The sequence below is a fragment of the Nuphar pumila genome, chromosome 6 (genome assembly GCF_984573655.1).
Source record: "Nuphar pumila chromosome 6, dmNupPumi1.hap1.1, whole genome shotgun sequence".
Classification (NCBI taxonomy): Eukaryota; Viridiplantae; Streptophyta; class Magnoliopsida; order Nymphaeales; family Nymphaeaceae; genus Nuphar; species Nuphar pumila.
This window is the reverse complement of record NC_143254.1, coordinates 130,368,390-130,396,136: the sequence shown is the minus strand read 5'-3', so window position 1 is coordinate 130,396,136 and position 27,747 is coordinate 130,368,390. Positions and strand designations below refer to the sequence as shown.

The following is a 27,747-nucleotide window of genomic DNA, read 5'->3' as shown; positions in this document are numbered from 1 at the left end:
GAGAGAGAGAGAGAGAGAGAGAGAGAGAGCTCCTTTTCCAGTCATTAAGGCCGATTAAAGGTTTCTAGATGTACCAAAAATATTATTCCAAGAGGGACCATGCAAGTCAAAAATGATAAACGTGGAATCATACCTTCCACAAACTCACATGATGCAGAGTAGTCTCTTGTCGACTAGGGACCATGCAAGCTTGGTCAATATTTGAGGCACGGTCATAGAATTAATAAATTAGAACACATAATGCAACATTTAATGATTTATATGTAACTACTTAGTGGCTCTCTTCCTTCAAAGGTCAATGACAAAGATGACCACCCTTGATATTTTGACTTCATGTGGTCACCACCGGCTTGGTCTTCACTGTGCAAAGCAACTTGAGAAGCAATCTTGTCATTTTTCAGGTAACCCACCAGATGCCTGAAGACTTTGATCCAACATGGTCGGTTGAGTTCAACGACTTGATTCATTCATTCACTTTTAAACTATAGTTCAAGTCAACACGCTCAAGCACGTCTCAGCAAGCATGTTTGAACATATATATTCACAAGTGATTCCATAAATGTTTTGACATGCCCACCAGATCGACTCACCTAAGTATTGTTTGTGTATGTGAGACCTCAAAAAATAATGCTAAGATTCAAAATGTTATTAGATATACCAATATAGATTTGACATGCCATGTTTTACAAGAACTGCTGGTCTTCATTTGCATAACTTTCTAGCATGCAATCTCCTCCTTCAGCACATGCTCCCAATCTGACTGGGACGGGCTTGCGGTTCCACTTGCAATTATTTTATCAGACCCCTTCAATGGTTCAATTGGTTCCTTCAGAGTGCATACTTCAACAGGTGAGCTTGGATGCATTAGAGAGAGAAGCTCACTGTAGGTGCGACACAAAAAAATTCTGCTTGGGTCTAGCTCCTCCCAAGCCATAGGATTCATGTTGTGCATGTTGCCCGTGAGCCAAGCATAAGTGCCTGGTATTTCACGATAACTCCCACCATGTTTGATTATCTGGAAGCTGTACCAGACTATTCTGAAATGCAGCACTCACAAATGGCTGCCAGCTTTGTTCCGTCAAACCAAAGCCAGCACTGTTAAAACCCTGATACATTCTCATCGCTTTCGTCTGAGAAGGGACCAGCATGATTGCCTCCTCTGCGTGCTGGTTGCAGTCAATGTTTTCAATGTCAATAGAGTCTGGCAATATTGCTGGCCCTTCTTCCAGCTTACTGGATTTCTCAACGCGCACTTTTAGGATTTTAAGTCTTGCAGAAACTGAAGCCTCCACATCATCATGCTCGCTCAATAATCCCTTGGGTTCAAGCGGCTTCTGATTTATGCCATCCATGCCATTAAAATCCCTGATTAAACTTCTCATTTCCTTAGAACTGTGGGTGGGCATTGCATTTAAGGAACCAGCTGTATCTGTAAAAAGAACCACATGTTTAATTCTACAATGCAGAACAACTGAAGAAAAGAAGAGACAAAGATGAACCAATGAAATTGGATAAACCTTCGTTAGATTGCTGTTTCTCAATCTCAATCTCAGCCCTTGTCTGAGCCACAGTGACTGGCTTCTCCACATGCTGGTCAGAATCAACATCTTCAATGTCAATAGAGTCTGGTAATACAGGTGGCCCTTCTTCCTGCGTATTTGATCTCTCAATCTGCTGTATTAAGATTTTAAATCGTCTGATAACTGAAGATTCCAAATCATCCCAATCGCTTGATGACCTTTTGGCCTCATGCAAGTTCTGTTTGTTGCCATCCGTAGCATTGACAGCCCTATTTAATCTTCTCGTTTCTCCTGAACTAGAGTTAGATCTTTCACTTAAACCAGTGAAATCTGCAAAAAGAACACATGCTTAGCTCTACAATGCAGACTGTTTCAAGGACTGAAAAAGAAAAGATAAACCCTCCATTGACATTAGTTAAGTTTACCCTGATGCTGTTTGCATTTCACATTCTCAGCTTTCATGCGGGCCAGTCTGACCTCATACTTCATTGCACATAGTGCAGCTTCAGCCTCAAGCCACAAAGTTTTGTATACTTGAATTTGAGGATGATTATTGTGTTCATAATTAAGATTATCCTTCAAAAGCTTCTCCATGGACTGCAGAGTGCAGATGAAAGATCGACTGAAGCCATAAAGAATAAAATAAAGGAATATAATTTTGTTATTAAGCAGTTAAATTTTGAAATAAGGCCTGATAATGGTCTGCTGACACATGTTAACATGAGCTCTTTACCAAAAAATCATCTTATAGTAGTCCCTACAAAACCCTTTGTTTTTAAACCTCCTTGTTGCAAGGCAGCAGCTTGAGCACTGCAGCCTTGATTTTTCTGTACCAATCCCAGTCACCTTTCACCACCACAAAATAAACAGAAGGAATCAGACAGAAAAGTACCTGACGTACACCATTGTCTTTCTCAAGATGTAAATTGCCACCAATAGCAGAAAAATCATGAGATTCAATTTTGTTTGGAGTGTCAGTCTTATGAATTGGTATGCCACTTTCGCTGGCTTTCTTATTGCTAGTCTGGCTGGTACCATCAATCAAGTCCTCACAAGTGCCCTTACACCCACTCAAGCCTGTTGTAGCCTGGGAAACAAACAAAGAGTAAAGTCCACCATAATAGAAACCAAACAATATGAAATAAAGGGGAATTTCTTTCAAAAATCTGAACCTCTGAAACTGTTATCTTAAGCTGCTTGCGGAGACAACAACCCAAATGCAAATTTTGATGGTACCAAACATTAAAAGGGCAAAGCAGAGAACCAAAATAAGTACCCAAAAAACTGAGAGACAACAAGGATGAGCTGTAAGTGATAGGATACCTAACATTGCAACACTTCTTGATATAAGCAGATTGAGACAGAACAAGATGGATCAAGCACTTAAGCAAGGTTTTTCACACCAATCATTCAGCATAAATTTAGTTAAGTAGCATGAGGCTCTATATCAAAGAGCAACAGAGCGCACGTGACTTACCATCACAAATAGAAAACATATCAAAGAGTTCAACAAGATACTAGTAAGTGCTCGGGTACTAAGAAGCATGAGACTGCAGCAAAATCACAACCACCGGCCCAAAGTTGCACCTTTTCTTCCTTAAATATAGAAAATCTAATCCTCTAAAATCCACAAAAAGATCTTTCACTAATCAGTGAGACCTTGATCCTTGTAACTACCTGGACTCTTAAGACTAGTGTTGTATTGTATGCATCGTACCGTATCATACGATACATATTGTTACTTTTTCAGAAATCGATACGATATACACTCGTATCGCGATATGTTTTTATGATTTTCTGAAGTAAGAGTGCATTTCTGCCCTTTTCTACTTAAAAGAAGTAGGTTAATTTAAAAAATCTCTACCCTTCGCTTCTTATTGAGTTTTTTTGGGGAAACTGCTAGGACTTAAGTTTGTTATGTGTGTAAACTTGTCGAATATTTCTATCCCTATATTTTTATTTGGTGGTTAATTGGTTAAATTTTATTTTAGATCTTTCGATGTGGTCTTCACGTTCATCTTATAGATATGATCCTGCATGACAATTGTTAGAAAATAATACATATGTATATACTTGAATATATATATATATATATACTCTTCGTAATAGAAGAATGTGTATATGTATATAAATAAATATTTAAAATATATACATATATTCTTGTATTTTTTATTTTCTTACTTTTGTAATTTTTCTTTTTTCTTTTTCTTTTTCTTTTTCTTTTTCTTTTTCTTTTTCTTTTTCTTTTTCTTTTTCTTTTTCTTTTTTATGTACTATTTCTGTACACAGTCAGCTGACTGTGTACAGTGTACAACAGTCAGTTCAGCCACTGACTGTTGTACAGAGTTAAAATAAGAGTCGTTGACTCTTTAAGAGTTGCCAGGCTTTATAAATAAGGGGTTGTGAGCCCATTGTAACAGTGTAATATAAAGAGGGGTTTTGTCTCCTTAAGTTTATAAAAACAGTGCATTTGTTGCACTTCTCTTTTGTGGTGTAAACATTTGAATGCTATTTTATGCTATCATATGTCATGAGTATTTGAAGTATCAAGTTATTTGAAAACTTGATTGTTTGCAAGAATTTTTCACATGGTATCAAAGCTTGGCGTGTGATCAACCATGCATTGGTGGGCTGCCTCAAAAAGCGTGCTTATTCTCTTTCGTGGTGCTGGTTATTTTTTTTTTTCTAATTCACTATGGGTGAATTTTTCTTACACAACATAAGCAACTCCAACTTTATTCCGCCATTCAAACTTGAAGGAAGCAAATATAACATTTGGGCAGGACACTTGGAGACATTCATCAAGGATCAAGGTTTGTGGGAGAATCGTAAGAGGTACTATTCTTGAACCTACTCTCAAAATTACGTTAGGTGAAAATGGGATTTAGACTAGTCTTGACGAAAGAAATAAAACCATGGAAAAATACTACAATAAATTGGATGAATGAGAAATGAAAAACGCAAAAATTCTTTCATGGATGCTAACTGGAGTTAAAACAAAAATTGTCTCGTACCTATTATGCTTCAAAAAGGCAAATGAAACATGGGAATATCTTAGAGATATGTTTACCGAAAAAGATATGACTCACAAGTATTATCTCCAAGAAAAAGTTAGAAATATAAAACAAGGAGATAAAAATGTAAGAAATTACTTCATGGAGTTATCTTGCATATGGACCAAACTTGCCCAATTTGAACCCAAATGAGAAGGTGAATGTATAGAAATGCGAAGAGTTCAAGTTGAAGAAGATGAACTCTTCGTTTTTCTTTATGGTTTAAAACACGAGTTTGAACAAACAAAAGCTTCCTTGCTATCATTTTCATCTCCTCCTATTCATGAGATTCTCACTAAGCTTAGTGGAGAAAAACTAGGCTAAATATGAGTAAAAATGTTAGTGTGCTTGATACTTCTAGCAATGGCCAAGAAGAGGATTGTACACTTGCCGCATCAAAACCAGGACATTATATCAAGCCATGTAAACCTCCTCATTTTAGCAAAAATAGAGGAGAATAAAAAATCATTTGACATAACTGTAATGAACCTGATCATATTATGTCTCAATGTCCTAGATACAAATATAGACCTCAAAAAAAACGTGTTGCCGCTACACCACCAAAATAAGATGAGGATACTCTGAATCTCAAAGACCATAAAATCATTGTCTCAATTGACGGAAGCATTGCAACCATTACTCAAAGGATCTACCTCAGAAGCGGCCACTGCATCCTTTTCTACTCCTGGTATGTGCTCTTGGCTTCTTGATTTAGGAGCTTCTTTTCATATGACCCCACATTAGTCTATATTATCCAAATGTCAACCTAATTCGAATGCATCTTTTGTTTCCACTGTCGATGGCACTACCTTGGAAATAAAGAGTGCATGAATTTTTAAAAATAATTTGTCAAACAACAACAACAACAACAACAACAACTACGCCTTCATCCCAAAACAATTGGGGTCAGCGATATGAACCAAAAAAGAAATTCATTTTGGGTCTTCCACATGAATCCTTTTCCTCCAATCATTTCTATCCAACGCCATGTCCTCGGTGAGGTTCAAAGCATTCATATCCTTTCCTATCATCTTCATCCAAGTCTTCCTAGGCCTACCCCGACCTCTTTTAACTAATATATTTTCCCATTTCTCCAACCTTCTAACTGGAGCATCATTAGGCCTTCGCCGAATATGTCCAAACCACCGTAAACGATTCTCTCGCATCTTATTTTCAATGGGTGCAACACCTACCTTCTTACGTATCTCTTCGTTCCGAATCTTATCTTTTATTGTATTTCCACACATCCATCTAAGCATCCGCATCTCAGCTACACTCATTTTTTGAATATGATGTCTCTTGGCAGCCCAACATTCCGTACCATATAGTAAAGCGGGTCTAATAGTCGTCCTATAAAACTTTCCCTTCAACCTCAATGGCATTCTACGATCGCACAGCACTCCAGTAGCACTTTTCCATTTCATCCACCCAACCTTTATCCTATGATTTACATCTCCATCAATTTCTCCATACTTTTGAATGATGGATCCCAAATATTTGAAATAATCATTCACCGGTATATCTTGCTCACCAAGCTTCACTACACTCCCATCACTACTTCGTTGCTTACTAAACCGACATTCCATATATTCAGTCTTACTCTTACTCAACTTAAAACCTCTAGCTTCCAATGTCTGTCTCCATAATTCTAACTTAGCATTAACCCCAGCTCTAGACTCATCAATCAAAACAATATCATCAGCAAACAACATACACCACGGTACATTTTCTTGAATTGATCTCGTAAGCTCATCCATCACTATCGCAAATAGGAAAGGGCTTAAAGCAGATCCTTGATGTAACCCAACCGTCAAAACATAACAAATTTTACATTCAATTATTTCAAAACTTCATCTTAACCTATGTCACATGGGTGCGGGTTCGGGTACGAGTGTGGAGCAATTTCAAAATTTTTGGACACAGGGACATGGCTATATATATATATATATATATATATATATATATATATATATATATATATATATATATATATATATATATATAGATAACAACAATAAGATAATAAATTTTAAAGCAAAAATAAAAAAATAATTTTATTGAAGTAACAACACAAACTTACCAAAATAAATGGACAAAAATAGACTCGGTCAAATTTGACCGAGTCCAAAATGTGGACAGACTCGACCCCAGTGCTTTGACAGAGTCCGACACTTAGTTGACTGTGTCTGCCCCGTGTCCGAAGCCGCACCTGTGTCGACACGAGTGCGTCAACCTTTTAGCTGAGTCTGTGTGACTTAGATCTTAACCTTCTTTCAGTTTCTCAAATCTCGGATCATGGATATGATGTCATTTTCTCATCAAGTAAATGTTGGGTGCATGATCGCTAGTCTGAAAAATTGATTGGAGAAGGTTCTAGGCAAAGAGATCTCTATTATAAGGATTTCCTTTATATTCCAAAGGAATCATTTTGTAACACTGCCCAAACAAAAGATATACGGACTTGGCATCATAGACTTGAGCATCCAAATATAAGGAAATTAAATTTTGTTCCTGTTACCAAGAATCTTTGTAAAGAAAATTTTGAATATAAAGAATGTTTACTTGGTAAAATGGCAGCTTTGCCTTATAGTTAAAGAACCTTTTACTCTTCCATGCCTTTTGAATTAGTTCATTCGGATGTGTGGGGTCCTGCTCTTCTTGCTTCTAAATGAGGATTCTCTAATTATGTTGTGTTTATTGATGACTTCACTAGATATTGTTGGATTTACTTTCTTAAGTTTAAATCAGATGTATTTGCGACCTTCAAAATATTCCATAACATGATTAAAAATCAATTTGAAAGTAAGCTCAAAATTCTCATAACTGACTCCGGAGGAGAATATTTTTCAAATGAGTTTAAACAATTTTTTGAAAACGAAGGAATTTTACATCAAAAATCGTGTCCTATAACCTCACAACAAAACAAAATTTCAGAAAGAAAACACAGACATATTATGGAAACTACAAGAAGTCTTCTTATTGCTAGAAATGTTCCTAAAAATCTTTGGGTTGAAACTGTATTAACCACATTATATCTCATAAACATGATGTCTTCAAAAACTTTGTCAAATGAAATTTCCTTTGAAAAATTATTCAAATATCAACCTGACTATCAAAGACTGAGAATCTTTGGTTGTAAATGTTATGTTTTAAATGATAAAGGAAGGAGATAAACTATCATCTAAGGTTAATCAAATCTTGTAATCCAATATATAGTTTATATATATAAAGAAATACATATACATATATATAATATATGTATCTACCTATTATATATATAAAATATATATTTATTTCATTTCAGCCATGAGGGCATATTCATCTTTTTACACATATTCTTTTTTGAGAATATGTATGTAATTTTATTTTTTGTTTTTTTTGTTTTTTCTTATTCTTTCTTTTTGGTTTTAGCACATGGAGGGTCCCACTCAATATGATCGTTGGGCCCTCCCACGGTTACAATTATAACCGTTGGAGGGGTCCCAACGATCATATTGGGAGCCCCTCCATGGCCTCTTATTGTGTATAAATAGGGGAGTTCCCCCTTGTGTTTTGGTATGGCTTTGGGTCAAAGCCCAAGTGTTCAATAAAGGCTATATTCATTTTTTTAGTTTGCATTTGTGAGATTGATTGATTTGTGCTTTTGTGCACAAGTGTTCTTAGTGTTCTTATTGTGCATGTGTGCACTTATCTCTCGTCAAGAATATTGGGTCTTGATTATAGTATCTTGTTGAAGATACTTTTACATGGTATCAAAGCAAAGGTTTTGAGGAAGGAAGATCGTGTGTTTCTCAACTTTCTTGGGTACCTCGAAAAACGTGCCTTCAAGCTATTGAAGATTGGAGTGGACCATTTCCTTCGGCCAATATTTTAGAAGTCTTCCTTGTCAAGAAAGACTTAAAAATCTTTTGATATACGTGTTCTTTTTTTATTTTTATCCTCTCTAATGGGCGAAAAAGACTTTCACTTCTCCCTCAGGTTTAAACTCAATGGTTCAAACTATCATCTTTGGGCCGATAATATGGAATCCCATATTAAAGGAAATGGGCTTTGGGGGTATGTTCAAGGTTTGATACTGGAACCCGAACCAAAAATTACCATTATGGAAAAAGGAGATATAAAGATTCTTGAAGGAGAAGAGAGGCGAAAGGCTCTTGAAGATTATTCAAAGAAACATGATGAATGGGAAAAGAAAAACTTCAAGATATTATCTTGTTTTTTCTCATCCGTTGAAACTAAGATCAGCGCCAACATCATCAAATTGAAGAAGGCTTCTGAAGCTTCGCTATACTTTGAAAAAATGTATACTTCAAGAGATTTATCCCACAAGTACTACCTTCAAAAGAGGGTCTTGACCTTACAACAAAATGAGATAACTATTCGGGAATACTTTGCAGAACTATCTTCCATTTGAGACGAGCTTGCTATACTTGAACCCAAATGGAGTGGTGAAACTATCGAGCTTAGACACAAACTTGAGGAAGATATTTTTTTGACTTTTTAAATGGTCTTAGACCCAAATTTGAACAAATTCGGTCATCTCTTCTTTCTTCTTTTACATCTCCCGCTATTGAAAATGTTATTACCAATTTGAGTGAGGAAGAAACCCGTATGGGCATTAGTAAAAGCAATCCTAGGATCCTTGCAACCTCTTCTATTCAAGAAGAAAGTGAAGGAATGAATGTCGTTTTAAGACCGGGTAACCTTGTGAAGACTTACAAACCTCCTCATTTTAAGAATCAAAATCAATGAGGAAATTAACAAAATAGAAAAAAAGACTATAGCAAACTAACTTGTCATTTTTGTAAAGAACTGGGGCATATCAAACCTATTTGCCCCAAATGAAAGAAATTGCTTGCAATGGCCACCACATCTCAACCGGAAGAACGATCATCCTCTTCCAATGTGTCTCTTTTTTTACAACAAATTATGGAAGCTCTTCAACCTCTTCTCAAGGGAGGAACTTCTGGAGTTGCTATGACAACCTCTTCACCCCCGATAAGATATCTTGGCTTTTAGATTCCGATGCATCATTTCATATGACCCCAAGTGCTTGTTATCTTTCCGAATATTCTAAATTTTTTTTTCATCTTTTGTCTCAATAGCAGATGGAACATCTCTTGAAATTAAAGGAATAGGCAATTTCGAAAAACAAGATTTTTTATTCCAAAAATTAGATTCATACAAAAACTAAATTTGAATTTGCTTTCGGTTTCTCAACTCTCGGGCTATGGTTGCGATATAAAATTCTCTTTTGATAAATGTTGGATACAGGATCGCCGGTCCGGGAGGTTGATTGGGGAAGGCTCTAGGAGAGGAGATCTCTACTATGTTGACTCTCTCCAAGTTCCCAAGAATCAATTTTGTAATGTTGTCCAAAATAAGGATATTCATGTATGGCATAAGAGACTTGGACATCCCAACATTGTTAAAATTTCATATTTACCTTTTGTTAAACACCTTTGTAAAGGAGATTTTGTATATAATGAATGTATTTTTGGGAAAATGAAAAGTTTACCCTTTTATCAAAGATCCATATTTACAACAAAACCTTTTAAAATCGTTCATTCCGACGTATGGGGTCCGGCTCCTGTGATATCTAAAGGAGGATTCTCATATTATGTGATTTTTGTTGATGATTACACTCAGTATTGTTGGATATATTTTCTCAAGCATAAACATGAAGTTTTTTCGACTTTTAAAACTTTTCATAATATGATTTTAAATCAATTCAATGGAAACTTGAAAATTTTTAGATTCGACTCCGAAGGAGAATACCTCTCAAATGAATTTAAGAGTTATCTTGAAAGTTGTGGTATTATTCATCAAAAATCTTGCCCAAAAACTTCTCAACAAAACGGATTAGTCGAACGAAAGCATAGGCATATTATTGAAACAACTCGAACTTTACTTATTTCACAAAACATTCCAAAAAACCTTTGAGTTGAGGCAGCCCTTACTTCGATCTATCTCATAAATAAACTTCCATCAAAAAATTTGAACAAAATTTCCCCTTTTAAAAAATTATACGAGAAGGAGCCTGACTATAGCAGGTTAAGGGTTTTTTGTTGTAAATGTTTTGTCCTTACAGATAAAAATGATAAGCTTTCTCCAAAGGCCATTCTTTGTGCCTTTCTTGGTTATTCGGAATCCCAAGAGGGTTTTAAGTGTCATGATGTTAGAAATGACAAATTATATGTTTCCAGAAATGTGAGTTTTTTGAAAAATCTTAGTGGTTTCGAAAGTCTTAAATCTCATAATGAGAATATGGATTATTCCTTTCTATTTGAATTGTTAGCTAAAAATGATTATGCAAGTGATGATGAGTCAACTCAGAATGACTCAAGTGATAATGAAATCGAGGAAACTATCACCCCTCTGCTCTCTCCTCCTCATCAACATATCGATGAGGGAACATCTAGAGATCCCATCACCTATGTTCATAGAGATAAAAACACCTTCAAAAGTGCTCTTGAAAGATATGATGACACCAGTGGGACTGTCTCTCCAAGAGAGGAGAACCTGCGAAGAACCAAAAGACTTAGGAAAGCTCCCTCTAGGTTTATCTCATATGACTCTTTTTCACCTAAATATAGGGTCAGCGTTAGTGTCATTCATTCTTACGTAGAATCTAAAAATTTTGAGGAAGCACGAAAATGTTCTGAATAGGTAGAAGCTATGAAGAATGAACTTGGTGCTCTAAGAAGAGCCAAAACGTGGGAGTTTCAATATCTCCCTAAGGGTAAGAAAGCAATAGGATGTAGATGGGTATTTAAGGTAAAAACTAAGAGCGATGGATCTCTTGAGAGATATAAGCCTCGATTAGTAGCAAAGGGATATAATCAAGAATATGAAATTGACTATGAAGAAACTTTTGCTCCTGTGGCCCGTATGGTCATTGTCCGATGTCTCATCACCGTTGCTTCAATCAACAAATAAAACATTTATCAAACGAATGTTAAAACCGCATTCCTAAATGGTGATCTGAATGAATAAGTATATATGGATGCTCCACCAGGAATGGAGACTCCCAAAGGGAAAGTGCTTCGCCTTCGTAAAGCACTTTATGGTTTAAAACAAGCTCCCAAGGCTTGGTATGATAGGTTTAACTCCATAATGTTAGAAAATGGTTTTTCATCTTGTTTCACTGACACTACCTTATTTGTTAGAAAAACTAATACAGAGATTGTCATTCTGCTTTTATACGTTGATGATATGCTTATAATCGGAAGTGATTCTAAAGGGGTTAAAAGCATAAAATCAATTTTGAAGGATAAATTTGAAATGTCTAATTTGGGATTCCTAACTTATTTTTGGGGTATTAAAGTAGCATACTCTCATAGAGGGTATTTTTTATCTCAACCTAAACTTGCCTCTGAGATTATTGACAGGTCAAGTATTACAGATGATAAGGTTTGTGAAACTCGTGCTATAGTAGGAGCCAAAATAAAGATTTATGATGGTATTCCTCTCTCTGATCCTACCCCTTACAAACAGCTTGAAGGATCATTGATGCATCTGAGTATTACTAGACCAAATATTTCTCATTCAATTCATACTGCAAGTCAGTTTCAACATGCACCAACATCGATTCACATGAGTGCAATTCTGCGGGTCGTAAGATACATAAAGAGTACATTAAATAAGAGAGAATTCTTAACTTCATTCTTCTGAATTAAAATTACTTGCTTATACTGACTCAGACCGGGGAGGTGACCCAAATCACCGTCACTCCACCATTGGTTTTTGTGTTTTTTTAGGAGATTCGTTGATCTCTTGGAGATGTAAGAAGCATCAAAAAGTATATTTATCCTCAACAGAAGTTGAATATCGTGTCATGGCAACTACTACCATGAAAATTGTATGGATTCATCAGCTATTAAAAGACATAGGGATCACAATCGAAGGGCCCACCAAGTTATGCTGTGATAACAAAAGTGCAATATATATTGCCAAAAATCATACTTTTCATGAGCGGACTAAACACATTGAGATGGACCGTCACTATGTTCGGGAAGCGTATCTGAAAGGAGTTATAGATCCTTCATATATAACTTCAGAATATCAATTGCCAGATCTCCGCAGTTCAATTTCCTCCTTAACAAACTTTCGGTCATCCTGCCCCTAAGTTTGAGGGGGGTGTTAAATTATGTAATCAAATCTTGTAATCCAATATATATTTTATATATATAAGGTAATACATATATATATAATATATGTATACGTATCTACCTATTATATATATAAAATATTTATTTATTTTCATTTCAGCTGTGAGGGTATGTAATTTTATTTTTTTTCTTTTCTTTTTTCTTATTCTTTCTTTTTGGTTTTAGCACATGGAGGGGCCCACTCAATATGATCGTTGGGCCCTCCCACGGTTATAATTATAACCGTTGGAGGGGTCCCAACGATCATATTGGGAGCCCCTCCATGGCCTCTCATTGTGTATAAATAGGGGAGTTCCCCCTTGTGTTTTGGTATGGCTTTGGGTCAAAGCCCAAGTGTTCAATAAAGGCTATATTCATTTTTTTAGTGTGCATTTGTGAGATTGATTGATTTGTGCTTTTGTACACAAGTGTTCTTATTGTGCATGTGTGCACTTATCTCTCGTCAAGAATATTGGGTCTTGATTATAGTATCTCGTTGAAGATACTTTTATATCCCCTGTGCGTTCATTGGTTACTCTGAAACAAAAAAAGGATTTAAATGCTATGATATAAAAAATGATAAACTTTTTGTCTCCATAAATGTCAATTTTATTGAAAATGAAAGTAGATTTGAAGGAAATACATCACAAGACATAAATTCTTATTATTCTTTCTTGTTTAAACTGTTGTCTAATGATGAAAATAGTTATCTAGAACCTTTTATTAAAGATAGAACAACAGTTGAACCAATAATATACACTAGAAGAAATCAAAATGCAACCAATGAAAGTGTAAATCAAAGTAACCAAGAAGCATTAGAAATTCCTTCAGAACAAACCATCATTCGTAGATATAAACGAATCTCAAGAATTTTAAATAAATTTGTATCTTATGACTCATTCTCCCGTAGACAAAAAGCATGCCTTATAGCTATTCATTCATATTTTGAACCCTCATGCTACAATGAAGCAAAAAAGTTACCCGAATGGATAAAAGCTATGCATATAGAATTAGGCGATCTTAAAGAAGCTAACACTTGGAAAATTCTAAATTTACCCATTGGAAAGAAGACCATAGGATATAGACAGGTTTTTAAAGTAAAAACCAAAAGTGATGGATCATCGGAGTGGATTACAAAAAACTTTTGCTCATGTTGCCAGAATTACCATTGTTCGAATGCTTGTAGCTATTGCAGCTATTAAAAATTAGAATATATTTCAAATGGATTTTAAAAATACCTTTTTGAATGGGAATCTTAACGAAGAAATATACATGGATGTTCTGTTTGGATTGATAATTCCTTCAGGAAAAGTGCTTAAATTAAAAAAGGCATTGTATGGTCTCAAACAAGCACCTAAAGTTCTTTTGATACTTTTAACAATGTTATTACAAGATATGGTTTTAAATCGTGCTATACTGATAAAGCTTTATTTATCAAGAATTCTTTTGTAAGTATTATAATTTTACTTTTATATATTAATAATATGTTGATTACAGGGAGTGACAAAGAAGGAATCAAGAAAGTAAAACAGTTTTTGAAAAATTCTTTTGAAATGACAGATCTTGGGTTCCTAACATACTTTCTTTGTATAGAAGTATCATACTCTAACAGAGGATGCATATTGTCACAAACAAAGTTTGCTTCAGATATTATTGACAGGTCAGGACTATCAGATGATAAGGTTGTTGACACCCTAGAGACTGTTAGAATGAAGATACGAGCCGATCATGAAGTTTCTTTAGACAATTCAACCCCCTTCAGGCAGCTCGTGGGATCTCTTATGTATTTAAGTATTACAAGACCAGACATAGCTCATGTTGTACAAGTAGCCAGTCAGTTTCAACATGCTCCAACATCAGCTCATATGAGTGCAGTGGATTATCAAATACATTAAAGGCACAATAAATAAGATAGGTTTTCTATCATCTTCTTCCTCCTTAGATCTTATTGCATACTCTGATGCTGATTGAGGAGGGGATCCAAATAATAGGCGCTCAACAACTGGTTTTTGTGTGTTTCTAGGTGAATCGTTAATTTCATGGAGGTGCAATAAACAACAGAAGGTGTCACTATCATCTATAGAAGCTGAATATAGAGCGATGACGACTACTACCATGGAAATCGTGTGGCTCAAACAACTAATTTCAGATATAGGAATTCATCTTCAAAATCCTACAAGATTATGCTGTTACAACAAGAGCTCCATATACATTGCTCGAAATCATACGTTTCATGAAAGAACAAAGCATATAGAGATGGATTGTCATTTTGTTCGTGAAGAATATTTAAAAAAGACTATTGATGAAGAATATTTAAAGAAGACATCAGAATATCAACTTGCAGATTTCTTCACCAAGGCACTGTGCTCACCAAGATTCAACTTTTTACTTGACAAACTTTCGGTGACTTCAACATAAGTTTGAGGGAGACTGTTAGAAAATAATACATATATGTATATACTTGAATATATGTATATATATATATATATGTGAAGAATCCTTGCAAACAATCAAGTTTTCAAATAACTTGATACTTCAAATACTCAATACACCAAATAAATGCACAGTGTTTATAAGCTTTACACCACAAAAGAAGCGCAATAAATGCACAGTGTTTATAAGCTTTACACCAAAGAAAGTGCAATAAATGCACAGTATTTATAAGCTTAAGGAGACAACTCCTTACTCTAATACATGCATACAATGGGCTCACATAGCCCTTATTTGTAAGCAAACTTAAGAGACATTGGGCTATTCCCAACAGCTCTTATTAGAGACGTTGGGAATCAGCCCAACGTCTATATTTTTAAAACTGTGTACACAGTCAATGGCTGACTGTTGTACACTGTACACAGTCAGCCACTGACTGTGTACAAAAACATTATATAAAAAAAACAAAAATAAGAAATGAAAAAAATTACAAAAATAAAAAATAAAAAAGAGGAATGACTATGCGTAAAATGTAGAAATGACTAAAATACCCCTATAGCCAATACAATAAAGAAATATATATTTTATATATACAAGTAGATGAATACATATATATATGTATATGTATCTTCTTTTATATATATAAAATATATGTAGAAAATACATTGTCTTATAAATTACAACTTAACAATATATACACATATATATACTCTTTGTAATAGAAGAATATGTATATGTATAAGTATATGTATATAAATAAATATTTAAAGTATATACGTATATTTTTATATTTTTTATTTTCTTATTTTTGTAATTTTTCATTTACATTTTTATTTTTTATGTACAGCTGACTGTGTACAGTGTACAACAGTCAGCCACTGATTGTTGCACACAGTTAAAATAAGTCGTTGGGCTGATTCCCAACGGCTCTAATAAGAGCCGTTGGGAATAGCCCAATGACTCTTTAAGAGTTGCCATGATTTATAAATAAGGGTTGTGAGCCCACTATAACAGTGTAATATAAAGAGGGGTTTTGTCTCCTTACATTTATAAAAACAGTGCATTTATTGCACTTCTCTCTTGTGGTGTAAAACATTTGAATGTTATTTTATGCTATCATGTCTTGAGTATTTGAAGTATCAAGTTATTTGAAAACTTAATTGTTTGCAAGGATTTTTCAAAGTAATATGGCATAAGCATGGATGATGTATCATGATAAGGGTCATCATTCATATGTCTGTTTTGTGGTGCTATTATTAGAGGTGGACTGCATAGATCTAAGCAACATATTGTAGATCTTCGTCAAAATGTACGTCCATGTGATTATCCATTTATTCCTGCCACTTTTCGTGTTGATGTTATTGTTGAGCTAGAAGAAATTCTAAGATGAATAATTTTGCAAAAATGCCATTGTTCCAGATTCTCAAGATAATGATGATGACCTACTTGCCAAAAAAATAGCCGAAGATAAAGAGATTGTCGGGTGGCAGTTGGATGCAACACTGAGGAGTTAGTGTCCTAATGTTTGGCAAATAGGCCCTAGAAGATTTATACTTTAGAATGTTAAAGATGAAGATTAACACGTAAGACATTGGTTAAATGTAATGTTTTTAGTTATCATGAATTCTTAATAGTTTAATTATGACTTATGATATTTTAGTATGACTTGGATGTGAATTTAATATTATTAGTCACGACGTTAATTGTGTTTAAAATTTAAATTATATAGTGGACTTTTATTTACATTGTCGGTTATTAGTTGCATGGTTTGTTATTAATTTTAGCAGGAAGAAAATAAGAAAAGGATGATTATGATTATTGAGGTTTTATATAATATTTTGTTTATATTTTGTAATATAAAAGTATGAGTCGTGTGGCATGTTCTTAATTGCAAAAGTCTTATGTAGCTCATAGAGACATAAATGCTTCATATGTGATTTTATAGTTGTATTTTGTGCAATTCATCATTTTTTCATGTGTTATGATTTTTTTAGATTTTTTGCTATTTTTCTGATTATTCTTGTTTTTTTTTTATTTGGAAATTTTTTATTAAAAATTTATGATACGATATAGGCTAATTTTTGCCCGACCGATATGGTTAACGATACGATATTTACAACTTTGCTTAAAACAACACAACTTATGGTATAAGATCTTTCTAAAGTAGACTGCGTAACTATGTCACACGGACTCTGCTAAAGGGTTGCCGCACCCGCGTCGACACGCACGGACTCGGGTGCGGACTCGGGTGCGGCTTAGGACTCGGCCCGGACTCGGTCAACGCCGAGTCGGACTCGGTCAACGAGTCCGGACCGAGTCCGTCCACATTTTGGACTCGGTCAACATTGACCGAGTCCAAAATTGTCCATTTCAAGTTTTAAATTATGTTTTGGATCCGGGTCGGGTCGGGTCCAAACCCGACCCAGATCCAAATTTTTTTTGGCAGCCGAACCCTAAAAGGGGTTTATCGACAGGGAGAGGGGCTTACCCTCTCGATTTTGCCTCTCCCCCTCAACCCCTGCAGCTTTCTCCTGCACCCACGCCAGTGATCCGAACTCCGGCGACAGGCAGCCACCGTCTCCCCCTCCGTCAGGTATGTCGACCCTCCTGCACCCTCTGCTCGTAGCCTCCCTCCTTGCACCCTTTGCACGCAGAACAGGGGCTCGGCCCCCCTCCCTGCACCCTCTGCTCGCAGGGGAGGGGCTCGGCCCCCCTCCCTGCACCCTCTGCTCGCAGAGGAGGGGCTCGGCCCCCCTCCCTGCACCCTTTGCACGCAGAAGAGGGGCCCGGCCCCCCTCCCTGCACCCTCTGCTCGCAGGGGAGGGGCTCAGCCCCCCTCCCTGCACCCTCGGCTCGCAGGGGAGGGGCTCGGCCCCTCCCTGCACCCTCGGCTCGCAGAAGAGGGGCTCGGCCCCCCTCCCTGCACCCTCTGCTCGCAGGGGAGGGGCTCAACCCCCCTCCCTGCACCCTCGGCTCGCAGGGGAGGGGCTCGGCCCCCCTCCCTGCACCCTCTGCTCGCAGAGGAGGGGCTCGGCCCCCCTCCCTGCACCCTCTGCTCGCAGAAGAGGGGCTCGGCCCCCCTCCCTGCACCCTCAGCTCGCAGGGGAGGGGCTCGGCCCCCCTCCCTGCACCCTCTGCTCGCAGGGGAGGGGCTCGGCCCCCCTCCCTGCACCCTCTGCTCGCAAGGGAGGGGCTCGGCCCCTCCCTGCACCCTCTGCTCGCAGAGGAGGGGCTCGACCCCCCTCCCTGCACCCTCTGCTCGCAGAAGAGGGGCTCGGCCCCTCCAATATTTCCTGTTTTATTAACTTTATTTTATTTACTTATTTAATTATTTTCTTTTCAGTTTTCACTTTTCAGATATAATGGCGAGTTCTAGCGGTAGTGTCAATACATTTGGTTCAAGTTCTAACCCTGAATTAGATGTTTCTCAACCACTTTGGAGGCTTGTGACAAAAGGGATAAAAGCTAGTAGTGGTGATGGTGGGAATGTGCAGTTTCATTGTAATCTATGTAAGACTGTTTTCACAGGTTCTTATACGCGTGTGAAAGCACATCTTTTGCATATTCGTGGTCAAGGAATTAGGGCATGTTCTGGGGTTGACAAAGACATGTTAAAGCAATTAAAAAAAGAACAAGAGGAAGCTGAAAAGAAGAAAATTGCAGAGATGAAAAGCGATTCGATTAATTTGTCTTTTCCTACTGCTAGTGATACACAAGAAGAGCTTTTAAAGAAAAGAAAGATGGAAAGCAATAAAACAATACAAGCGTCATTCAAAAACATGGCAAGAGCAGAAATTGATAAAAAGATTGGTCGATTCTTTTACTCAAGCTCAATTCATTTTAATGTAGCTAGAAGTCCATACTGGAAAGATATGATTACATCTTTGGCTAATTGCAATTTGAGTGGTTATGTGCCTCCTAGTTCAGAAAAACTAAGAACAGTCATTCTTGCAGAGAAAAAAAATAGAATTGAAGACTTGCTAGAGACCCAAAAATTTGCATGGAAACAACATGGAGTGTCGATTGTTTCTGATGGGTGGACTGATATACAAAGGCGACCACTGATAAACTTCATTGCTTACTCACTAAATGGGTCAATCTTTTTGAAGACTGTTGATTCATCTGGAGAGTATAAAGATACTGAATATTTAAAGAGATTATTTGTTGAAGTGATAAAAGAAGTGGGTGAAGAAAGTGTGGTGCAAATCATTACTGACAATGCTCCAGTTTGCAGTCGTGCAGGAATGAATTTGGCAAGTGAAGATACATATTCACATATTTTTTGGACTCCTTGTGCAGCACATAGTTTAAATTTGGCACTTAAGAGTATATGCAATCCATCAAAAGATGATGCACATGCACATGAAATGTGCTTATGGATTGAGGAAATAGAGCATGATGTTCGAAATATTAGAAATTTTGTTGTAAACCATCATCATGCTCTTTCTATATTTAATAGGCATTCTGATCTCAAGTTACTGAAAGTTGCTGAAACTCGTTTTGCTTCTCTAATTGTTATGATAAAAAGAATTAAGCAACTCAAGAATGCATTGATGATGATGGTAGCTGATCAAGATTGGGATTTTTATCGTACTGAAGATGATGTCAAGGCTCAGGCTATCAAAAAATGCATCTGTGATGATTTTTGGTGGGATAAAATTACATATTTTGTTGAATTTACAGAGCCTATTTGGGAAATGCTGAGAGAAGTTGACAGAGATGTACCCATGCTTCATAGAATTTATGAAATGTGGGACAATATGATTGAAAAAGTTCAAATTATCATTTTTAAACATGAGAAGAAAGATATTGCACTTGATGATTCAGAATTTTACAATCATGTACATTCAGTTTTAGTGAGAAGATGGGATAAAAGCAATTCACCTTTGCATTGCATGGCACACTCTCTCAATCCAAAATACTATGCAAAAAAATGGTTGACAGCAGGTGTTGGTCGTGTTTCTCCAAATGAAGATCCTGAGATATCAAGAAATAGAATGATATATTTGGGAAGAGTTTTTAATGATCCCCACATGTTTAAGGTTGTAAATAGTGAGTTTGGCAAGTTTTCTACTGGAAGATTTGATTCTTTAGCAGCACTTGTGGCAAGGGACGAGGAAGATCCCCTTAATTGGTGGGCAACATATGGATCAGAAACACCAAATCTGCAACGTCTTGCAATGAAGTTGTTATCCCAACCTGCTACATCATCTTGTTGTGAAAGAAATTGGAGTACATATGCTCAAATTCACAATATTAAAAGAAACAAACTCACCAGTAAAAGAGCAGAGGATTTGGTATATGTTCACTCAAATCTACGATTAATTTCTCGCCGGATCAAAGAAGAGTATAGGTACTTTTTTTTCTTTGTATTCAAAGTTTGTATTTAAATATTTCATATTTGTATTCAAAGTTTTAACTTTTAAGTTAGATACTAATATAGTGATTTTTTGATGCAGTTGTGGACCATCCAAGAATTGGGATGTAAATCCAGAAGATTTTGACTTGGAGGGAGAACATAATTTACATACTCTCAACATGGACTACCTCGATCCTGTTCTTCCTTCTAATTTAGACGATGAGGCAGATTTATGATAAGTTTTGTTGTTTATCACACTCACAAGCTTCTTTATGTGTTATATTTTGGTAAGTTTGTGTTGTTAAGAATTGCTTTTTTTTTTGCTTTAAAATTTACAATCTTTATGTGTTAATTTATTGTTATATATATAATTATAATATTTAAAATATATATATTTATAATATATATTTTTTAATATATATATATATAGCCGAGTCCCCGTGTCCAAATTTTTTGGAATTGCGCCGCACCCGTGTCGCACCCGCACCCATGTGACATAGCTGCGTAACCACTCACTGAGATCGTTCTTTTGTCCTTCAATTTCACAAAGCCAAGAAGCTTGTGACATAAAGACAAGATTTGCCAAAGATGACAAAAGATGCCCAAGCAAAGAAAACTAGCACAAGTTCGTGACACCCTATTTTCAATAGAATATTTCAGTAAATTAAGATTATATCTTTCAAGAAAACTAGCAAATATTGTGAGGTTGACTTGTGTTTATTCTTTAACAAAAAGAATAACTTGGATTACAAAAAATCTACATAAGTGAAATAACAGTGAACCTCAGTTTCTCATAAATACCTGATCTCTAACACAGCATAAAATTTCAAGAAAAAGCATGAAGAAAAGAAAAATATGAAAGTGTATGACACTTAAAACAGTGTTTCGGGAACCAATGTGTCCAAAAGACCATTTTTGAAGTGTTGCACTGACAATGTTCCCAAAATTATCTTTCAGAAAACCAGAAAATTTTATTTGTTTTCAAAAAATCATTTTGAAATGACACACTACTCTCTCTCTCTCTCTCTCTCTCTCTCTCTCTCTCTCTCTCTCTCTCTCTCTCTCTCTCTCTCTCTCTCTCTCTCTCTCTCTCTATAATGGCATGACCTTTTCATCCACAACATCAGAAGCGATCAACAGAGATGATTTGTTGGACAATAACAAGCATAGAAACGGAGAGGACATTGTGCACAGGAGGAAAGGGAGCAAAATAGTTTGTGACGACTCCAGCCTTAGTGGCAATCCACAACCATGAATTGTAACCCACTCCCAGTAGCATCACCCGTTCTGCCACTGAAGATGGAAGCATTTGTGGCAGTGGACAGTTCCTACGATTAGAGAACTGGCGAGCATAAACCTGGCATTGAGGTCAAAGATGGAGATGAACGAGGTCTGTTTCAAAGCCCACCAGAGAGCTGGAGCAGGTCTGGAGATTGTTCAAGACGCTTGAAGCGTGCGAGCTGCAGCTTCGGGGGGAAATAGGATGGACAGATCACTTGGTTGCCTCTAAGAGAGACTGAGTGAGTGAGTGAGTGAGAGAGAGAGGACCTGTTTTCTGTTTATCAAACGATCATTTTATGGCCAATCTAATATAAATCCCTTTGTCAATAATATTGCACATGAACCAGCCATCTGTAGCTTGCAAAAGCCTTTAGAATGACACCCTATAAGCCTATAAGCCCTCACAAGATGAATTTATAGATCCCTAATCACAAATATATGGTGTATCTCTTCACTGCTCATCAAGTAACAAACCAGTGCTATCAACCTAATTGGATTATGATTAACTCCCATCCACAGCTTCTAATAACCACTGCATAGCTCAAATAATCATTAGCATACGGGCCAAACAAGAAATAAAAAATACCTTGCAAGGATCAGCTCCATGCTTGTGGATATAAGAGCTCTCCAATGGAGGACATGATTCTGATAGATGACTTGACTGCTTGATGATGCACTCATCAAGATTATTAATAGCAAGTTGAAGAACATCAAGGTCATGTTCTTTTAGGGCATTTTGATCTGTATAACAACTTGAAAGAAGCAAAGCTGACAGATTATACATTGCCTTGAGCACTATATGAACATCAGTCCTTGCAGGCAGATATCCACTTGAACTATCAGACAATCCATTATGTTTTTCAGGAACATCAGTGGAAACACTAGTTCCAGAACAAACCGAATTCTGAATATGACCAATAGGTTGAGAAAGAAAATCCGGCAATCCATCCTGGGTAGATCTCTTATTGTAGGTTGAACAGTCTGTTACCGTGGCTTCTGAGATGATGGGTTCTCCAAGAGAGATCACATCAGATTTTTCCTTGGTTAAAGAAGCCATACCTGGAATTTTCAGTTCAGGCCGGTCTTGATCACAGGTGGAAGCAATGCATTGTTCCCCCATCTTGTGAACTGCTTCAGAAATATCACCAGAGTGATTCTCGTATGCCCCTGAATTTATTTCATCTGAGGCAGATTTAAGTTCTAGAGGAAGTGGCGAAGCGGTCATATGTACATCAGGTAGTGAAGAACCATTAACACATAAACTATCAGTCCAAAATAATTGGTTGTATGCATTGGAAGATGGAACATTTCCATCATGTACAAAAAGAGACTGATCACACAATTCAAATTTCTTGAAACAATTAGAAGAAACACCTGCAGCTTCAAATGGAGAATACCGAAAACTCGGTGCCCCTTTCCAACAGGGTGAATCCACAGCAGAAATAAGTTGATCATTCTTTTCATGCAAATTTTGAATAGAAATAGCAGAAATGTCCAAAACCTGTTCAGAAGCAGCAGAAATTGGAAAGTTCAAGTGTGAGGACCTCAACTCAGAATTTCCTATTGACCTCTTATCAGACAAATAATGTAAATCCCTCCCGCAACTAGAGAAAGGATCTTCCACTGCCTGTGAATAAATAGTGTTGTTATTGTTGCTGGCATCATGATTACCTCGGAAACTCCGAACACGATTAGCATCTATGGTTGAGTTACACTTGGATCTTTTGCCAGTTGAGAAAATGCAATCAGCAGGGTCCTTTGTGTTTCTAAACGGATCAACAGGAAAGCCGCTGCTGCAACTTATATTTCCTGAAATTACTGTCTCATGCGATAGATGATTGGCAGTTGGATGTGGTTGTACTGCTGAGACAAATGGATAACATGTTGCACCTGGATAAACAACTGCAGAATCTGTTGTACATGAATTATGCTGAATGAAACATCTGTTGGTGGAGACAGAGTCTGAATTCGTGAATGCCCAAGCACTCACAGCAGGCAAGACATTTGATGAAGGTAGTTGATGATCATGCGGTGTGATGCAAGGTGATGATACTGATATCCCAGAAATTCCAATGAAAGGTGACTGTGAATTCTTCTCGGAAATTTCAGCAGAATGGTTTGCATCCAAACACTTCAGATCTGTGATACTAGCACCACTTTGGCTATGTCTCGTAAAAAAATCATTATATTTTTCTTGATGAATGATAGAAGTTTCTTTCTTCATAAAAGGATCTTCATTGGTACAGGTGTCTATATGAAAACAAAACCAACAAACAAGTGAAGCTTATGCAGGCAGTCATTCCATAAATAAGACACTTCTATGACATTCCTATTAAGATATGCAACATGGGTACTTCAAAATGTCCAGCATAGCCGTGCTTGTTGCTGATATTTCTTGTGTTCCCACATACAGATATACTATATAATATATCGGATACATTGCATATTTCTACAAATAATTTATACCTTCAACATTTCTTTCTTTATATTTTGGTTGGAATCTTAATTTGTAGTATATATTCTGTATAATATGTGTGTATTGTATAATATACACAACTAAGACATGCCCCACCACCCTTCTTTTGTAAAACTACCATGGCATACCAGCTGTACCCATGTTATGTTACATAATAGCACCTAACACAGCTATCAATATGACCAAGTGAGCAGTCACGGAACTATCAAAAGGACCAAATGAGCAGCCACAATTACATTCTACCCATAGGTGCACCCACCACCAACATCAAAAAGTATCTCTTATTGCGACACACCAACACATGCACAGGGATATGGATGAATGCAAATCCAGAACATCAAATAAGAAATGGATATAAAAATATTATACATAAATATGACAGTGTCCAGAGCATACACAAAACTGCATTATAGCTTTTTTAAACAGGCATGTAAGTTTAATGGACAAGTCAGAGCTAGGGTCCTTGTAAGTCAATGACAGATGATTACAATTTTAGAATCATCAAATCATCTAAAACTTTAAGAAAGCAAGAAAATTAAGAACAAACATATATGGCAGAATTATCAATAAGTGAAGATACTAATGCTGTATTGTTGTTTGGAGAACCCATGGTGAGTAGGTCATCAACAGAAGTTGCTGGGAATTGCATTTGATTGTGTATTTAATTGTAATTTTTGGTAGGTGGAAATGGAAATCTGCCCCTCATTAATATCTTAGAGTCTCTCTTCATAAAGCATTCTTTATTTTTCAAAAAGACTTGAAAAAAGAAAAAGAATATTGATCCCTTATGATCTCCTTAACCGAGGAATAGCCAAGCATGCAAGAAAGTTGGACCAGTTCCGTAGCCACCCCTGATTCCCCCAAATAAGGGAGATTTGTTCTGATAATCAGGGCTTGTATATTATTTAAAGGAACACAGTTCACATGGGTGTTCACCAAAATATTATCAAAGATTTGTGCATTTTACAACCTAACATCCAGACTTCAGTATATAGTATATTAAGTTAGTCAGTTCATGTAAAAGCCAAGGTAACATCAAGAGGAAGTAGAGAAAGTTGACCTGCAAAAGGAAAAATCAAGTAATTGGTTGATACATCAAAAGAGGATTGCAGCAAAAAAACAGTAGTTGTGAAGCCAACTGCTGAAAATAAATACAGGAAAATGGCCGCAGGAATGACGCCAAACCTTCCCGTCGATGTGAACTCTTGGGGAGGAAAGTAAGGAACCAGCTACTCGAACAAACAGAAACAACAATGCATTCAGATTAACGTAAAGAGATAAAAGCAGGGGCCCTGTGGACTAAAATTAAGTTGAACATATTGATCAAAGCATTTTGACCAAAGAGGTCTCTCAGACAGGTTGATGATCTTTAAGAATAAAGATAGACATCAAATTTGAAATTTGCCCTTTTAAGTCTTTGTCCTTCTACTACATATACAATATTAGTCACAGAGCACATTGTCTAATATGAAAAGATGGATATAGAAAGCAATCACTGCATCAAACATATAAAAAATGGAGACAATTCAAACTGCCATTTCCACTGATGATTGTATAAGATATCTACAAATAGAAAACAAAAGGTTCTCAACTAAAAACCACTTAGTTATTCAATGAAATCACCTCAAACAGTCTGATCAATTTTCGAAAAACTAACAAAACAGATGAATTGCCCAGAAGATGTACATGGTTCCGCCATATTAAAGCTTCAGTGACTATTGCATTTGTGATAATGACTTCAAATTTTAAAAATTTTCTACTATTTGTATTGAGCAATGAGCAAATCATCAAAATTAGTTCATCACATTCACCAAAAAGCGCCAGAAATAAAAATCAGCGGCAGATTCTAAATTCAAAATCTCCCAACTGGAATGAATAATTTTCATGATAAAATGTTCTCTAGATTCATATACAGAAGAAACAAAACGCGAGATACCCGGTGGGTGCAGAGAAAGTTCTTGTTGGGGACATCTGAAATTCGAATGGAACATCTTGATCTTTGGCAGGAAATAATCACCAATTTGCTCTGCATCATTCACTTGTTTCTCCTTGCCCGACTCTCCACCCTGGTAGCCCTCCCGCTTATTCGAGGGCTCGTAACCACACAGACCTTGATTGTGGCCGCCGCTCTGAGATGAACCATCCGGCACAACACCAACACAATAATAACCGTACTCTGTTGGATACTGGAAGTACTCTGACATTGAGGATCTTTTCGATTGAGCAAAACCAGAACCAACAGCGTCATGCATCCCCGAAACTAATGCCGCACAGTAGGGTTCATCTACAACCTCCCCCTTCTCACCCAGCTCCGACGAATGACCGGCGTATGGGTACGAACCCGATGGATAGCCGAAGCCATCGGAAACCCCGACAACGGCTGCTGCTGAAAAAATCGAACCAACAACACCTGCGTCCACATCAAGGGAACGCCGGCCATCGGGCGCAGGAGGGTGCAGATGAAGCCAATTATCAAGAGAACCAGACAGGGGCGACGACGAGTAACCGCGAAAGGAGGGCTCCACCAACTGAGAAGTGTTGGAGCTCGGTTTCTCCGGATTGCGCTTCACCATGAAGGGCGGGGCGAGCGGAGAGAGGGTGGAAGACAACCCGTGGCTCAAATTCGACGCTTCTTTCTGGCGGAACGATTCAATAAGAGGCATTTTCTCTTTTTTCACCTTTTTGGGGATTTTTTCTCTTATTTGATAAATTAAAGAAACGAAACGATCGAAACTACGATCACATAGAAGAAACCTTTATCGACAGAGAACCAAAGCCCTAAAAATTCCAGACGAGAATCCGAACGAAATGGAGAGCACAAACCAAACACGAAGACAACGAACCCAGATGATTTTGTACCGGGAAAACCGATAAATTCCACGTTTTCCTATTAGAAACGATGGATTTTCCCCCAGATTTCTTGATCGAGAGTGTTTGAAGGAATCAAACCAGCCAGACGTAGCAGAAGAGCTGGGAAATTCAGAGAAAGAGAAAATATTTCCTCTGCGAGAGTCGAACGGAGACGATCGTCTTCATCCGTCGATTCCTCGAAGATCGGAAAATCAAAGCTTTTCCAGCGTTAGGAAGAATCGAAGGGAAAGGAAATCCCCACTCGCTTCGGAAACCACGAGGAAGGCGAGTCACAGTGTGTGCTGGACGAAGAAGGAAGCTTTAACGCCACCGGAGATACCAAAATTACCCTCGTGCTTTCTTGTATAACACGTAACGTTTGATCGGAAGTTTATCCAGCGCGAGGGCAGGCCAGATGATAAGCCTTATCACCAACTGGTGCTGATACGATCAGTGCGGCTTGACTTTGGACCCAGAACCAGAACCAGACTTGGACCAGATTTCGGGTACGGTATCGAGTTCGGACCCGAGTCTAATCAAGTCTACTATAAGAGAAACCATACCCGGAACCGATAAAAACTATATAAACAAGACCCGGTAAAATATTATTTTTATCATTTTTACATTG

General features: G+C 37.1%; 1 protein-coding gene across 1 annotated transcript; it reads right to left on the bottom strand.

Annotated features, from left to right (window-relative positions):
- Positions 1–524: 524 nt before the first annotated feature.
- Positions 525–27,407, bottom strand: LOC149836232 (uncharacterized). The gene is made up of 6 exons (XM_090009072.1): positions 26,206–27,407; positions 22,380–24,043; positions 2,413–2,607; positions 1,946–2,117; positions 1,518–1,850; positions 525–1,429 (listed from the first exon to the last, which is right to left on the bottom strand). Exons 1-6 carry the CDS (start codon positions 26,930–26,932, stop codon positions 987–989), a joined length of 3,534 nt encoding a protein of 1,177 aa, XP_089865198.1. The 5' UTR covers positions 26,933–27,407; the 3' UTR covers positions 525–986.
- Positions 27,408–27,747: the final 340 nt, after the last annotated feature.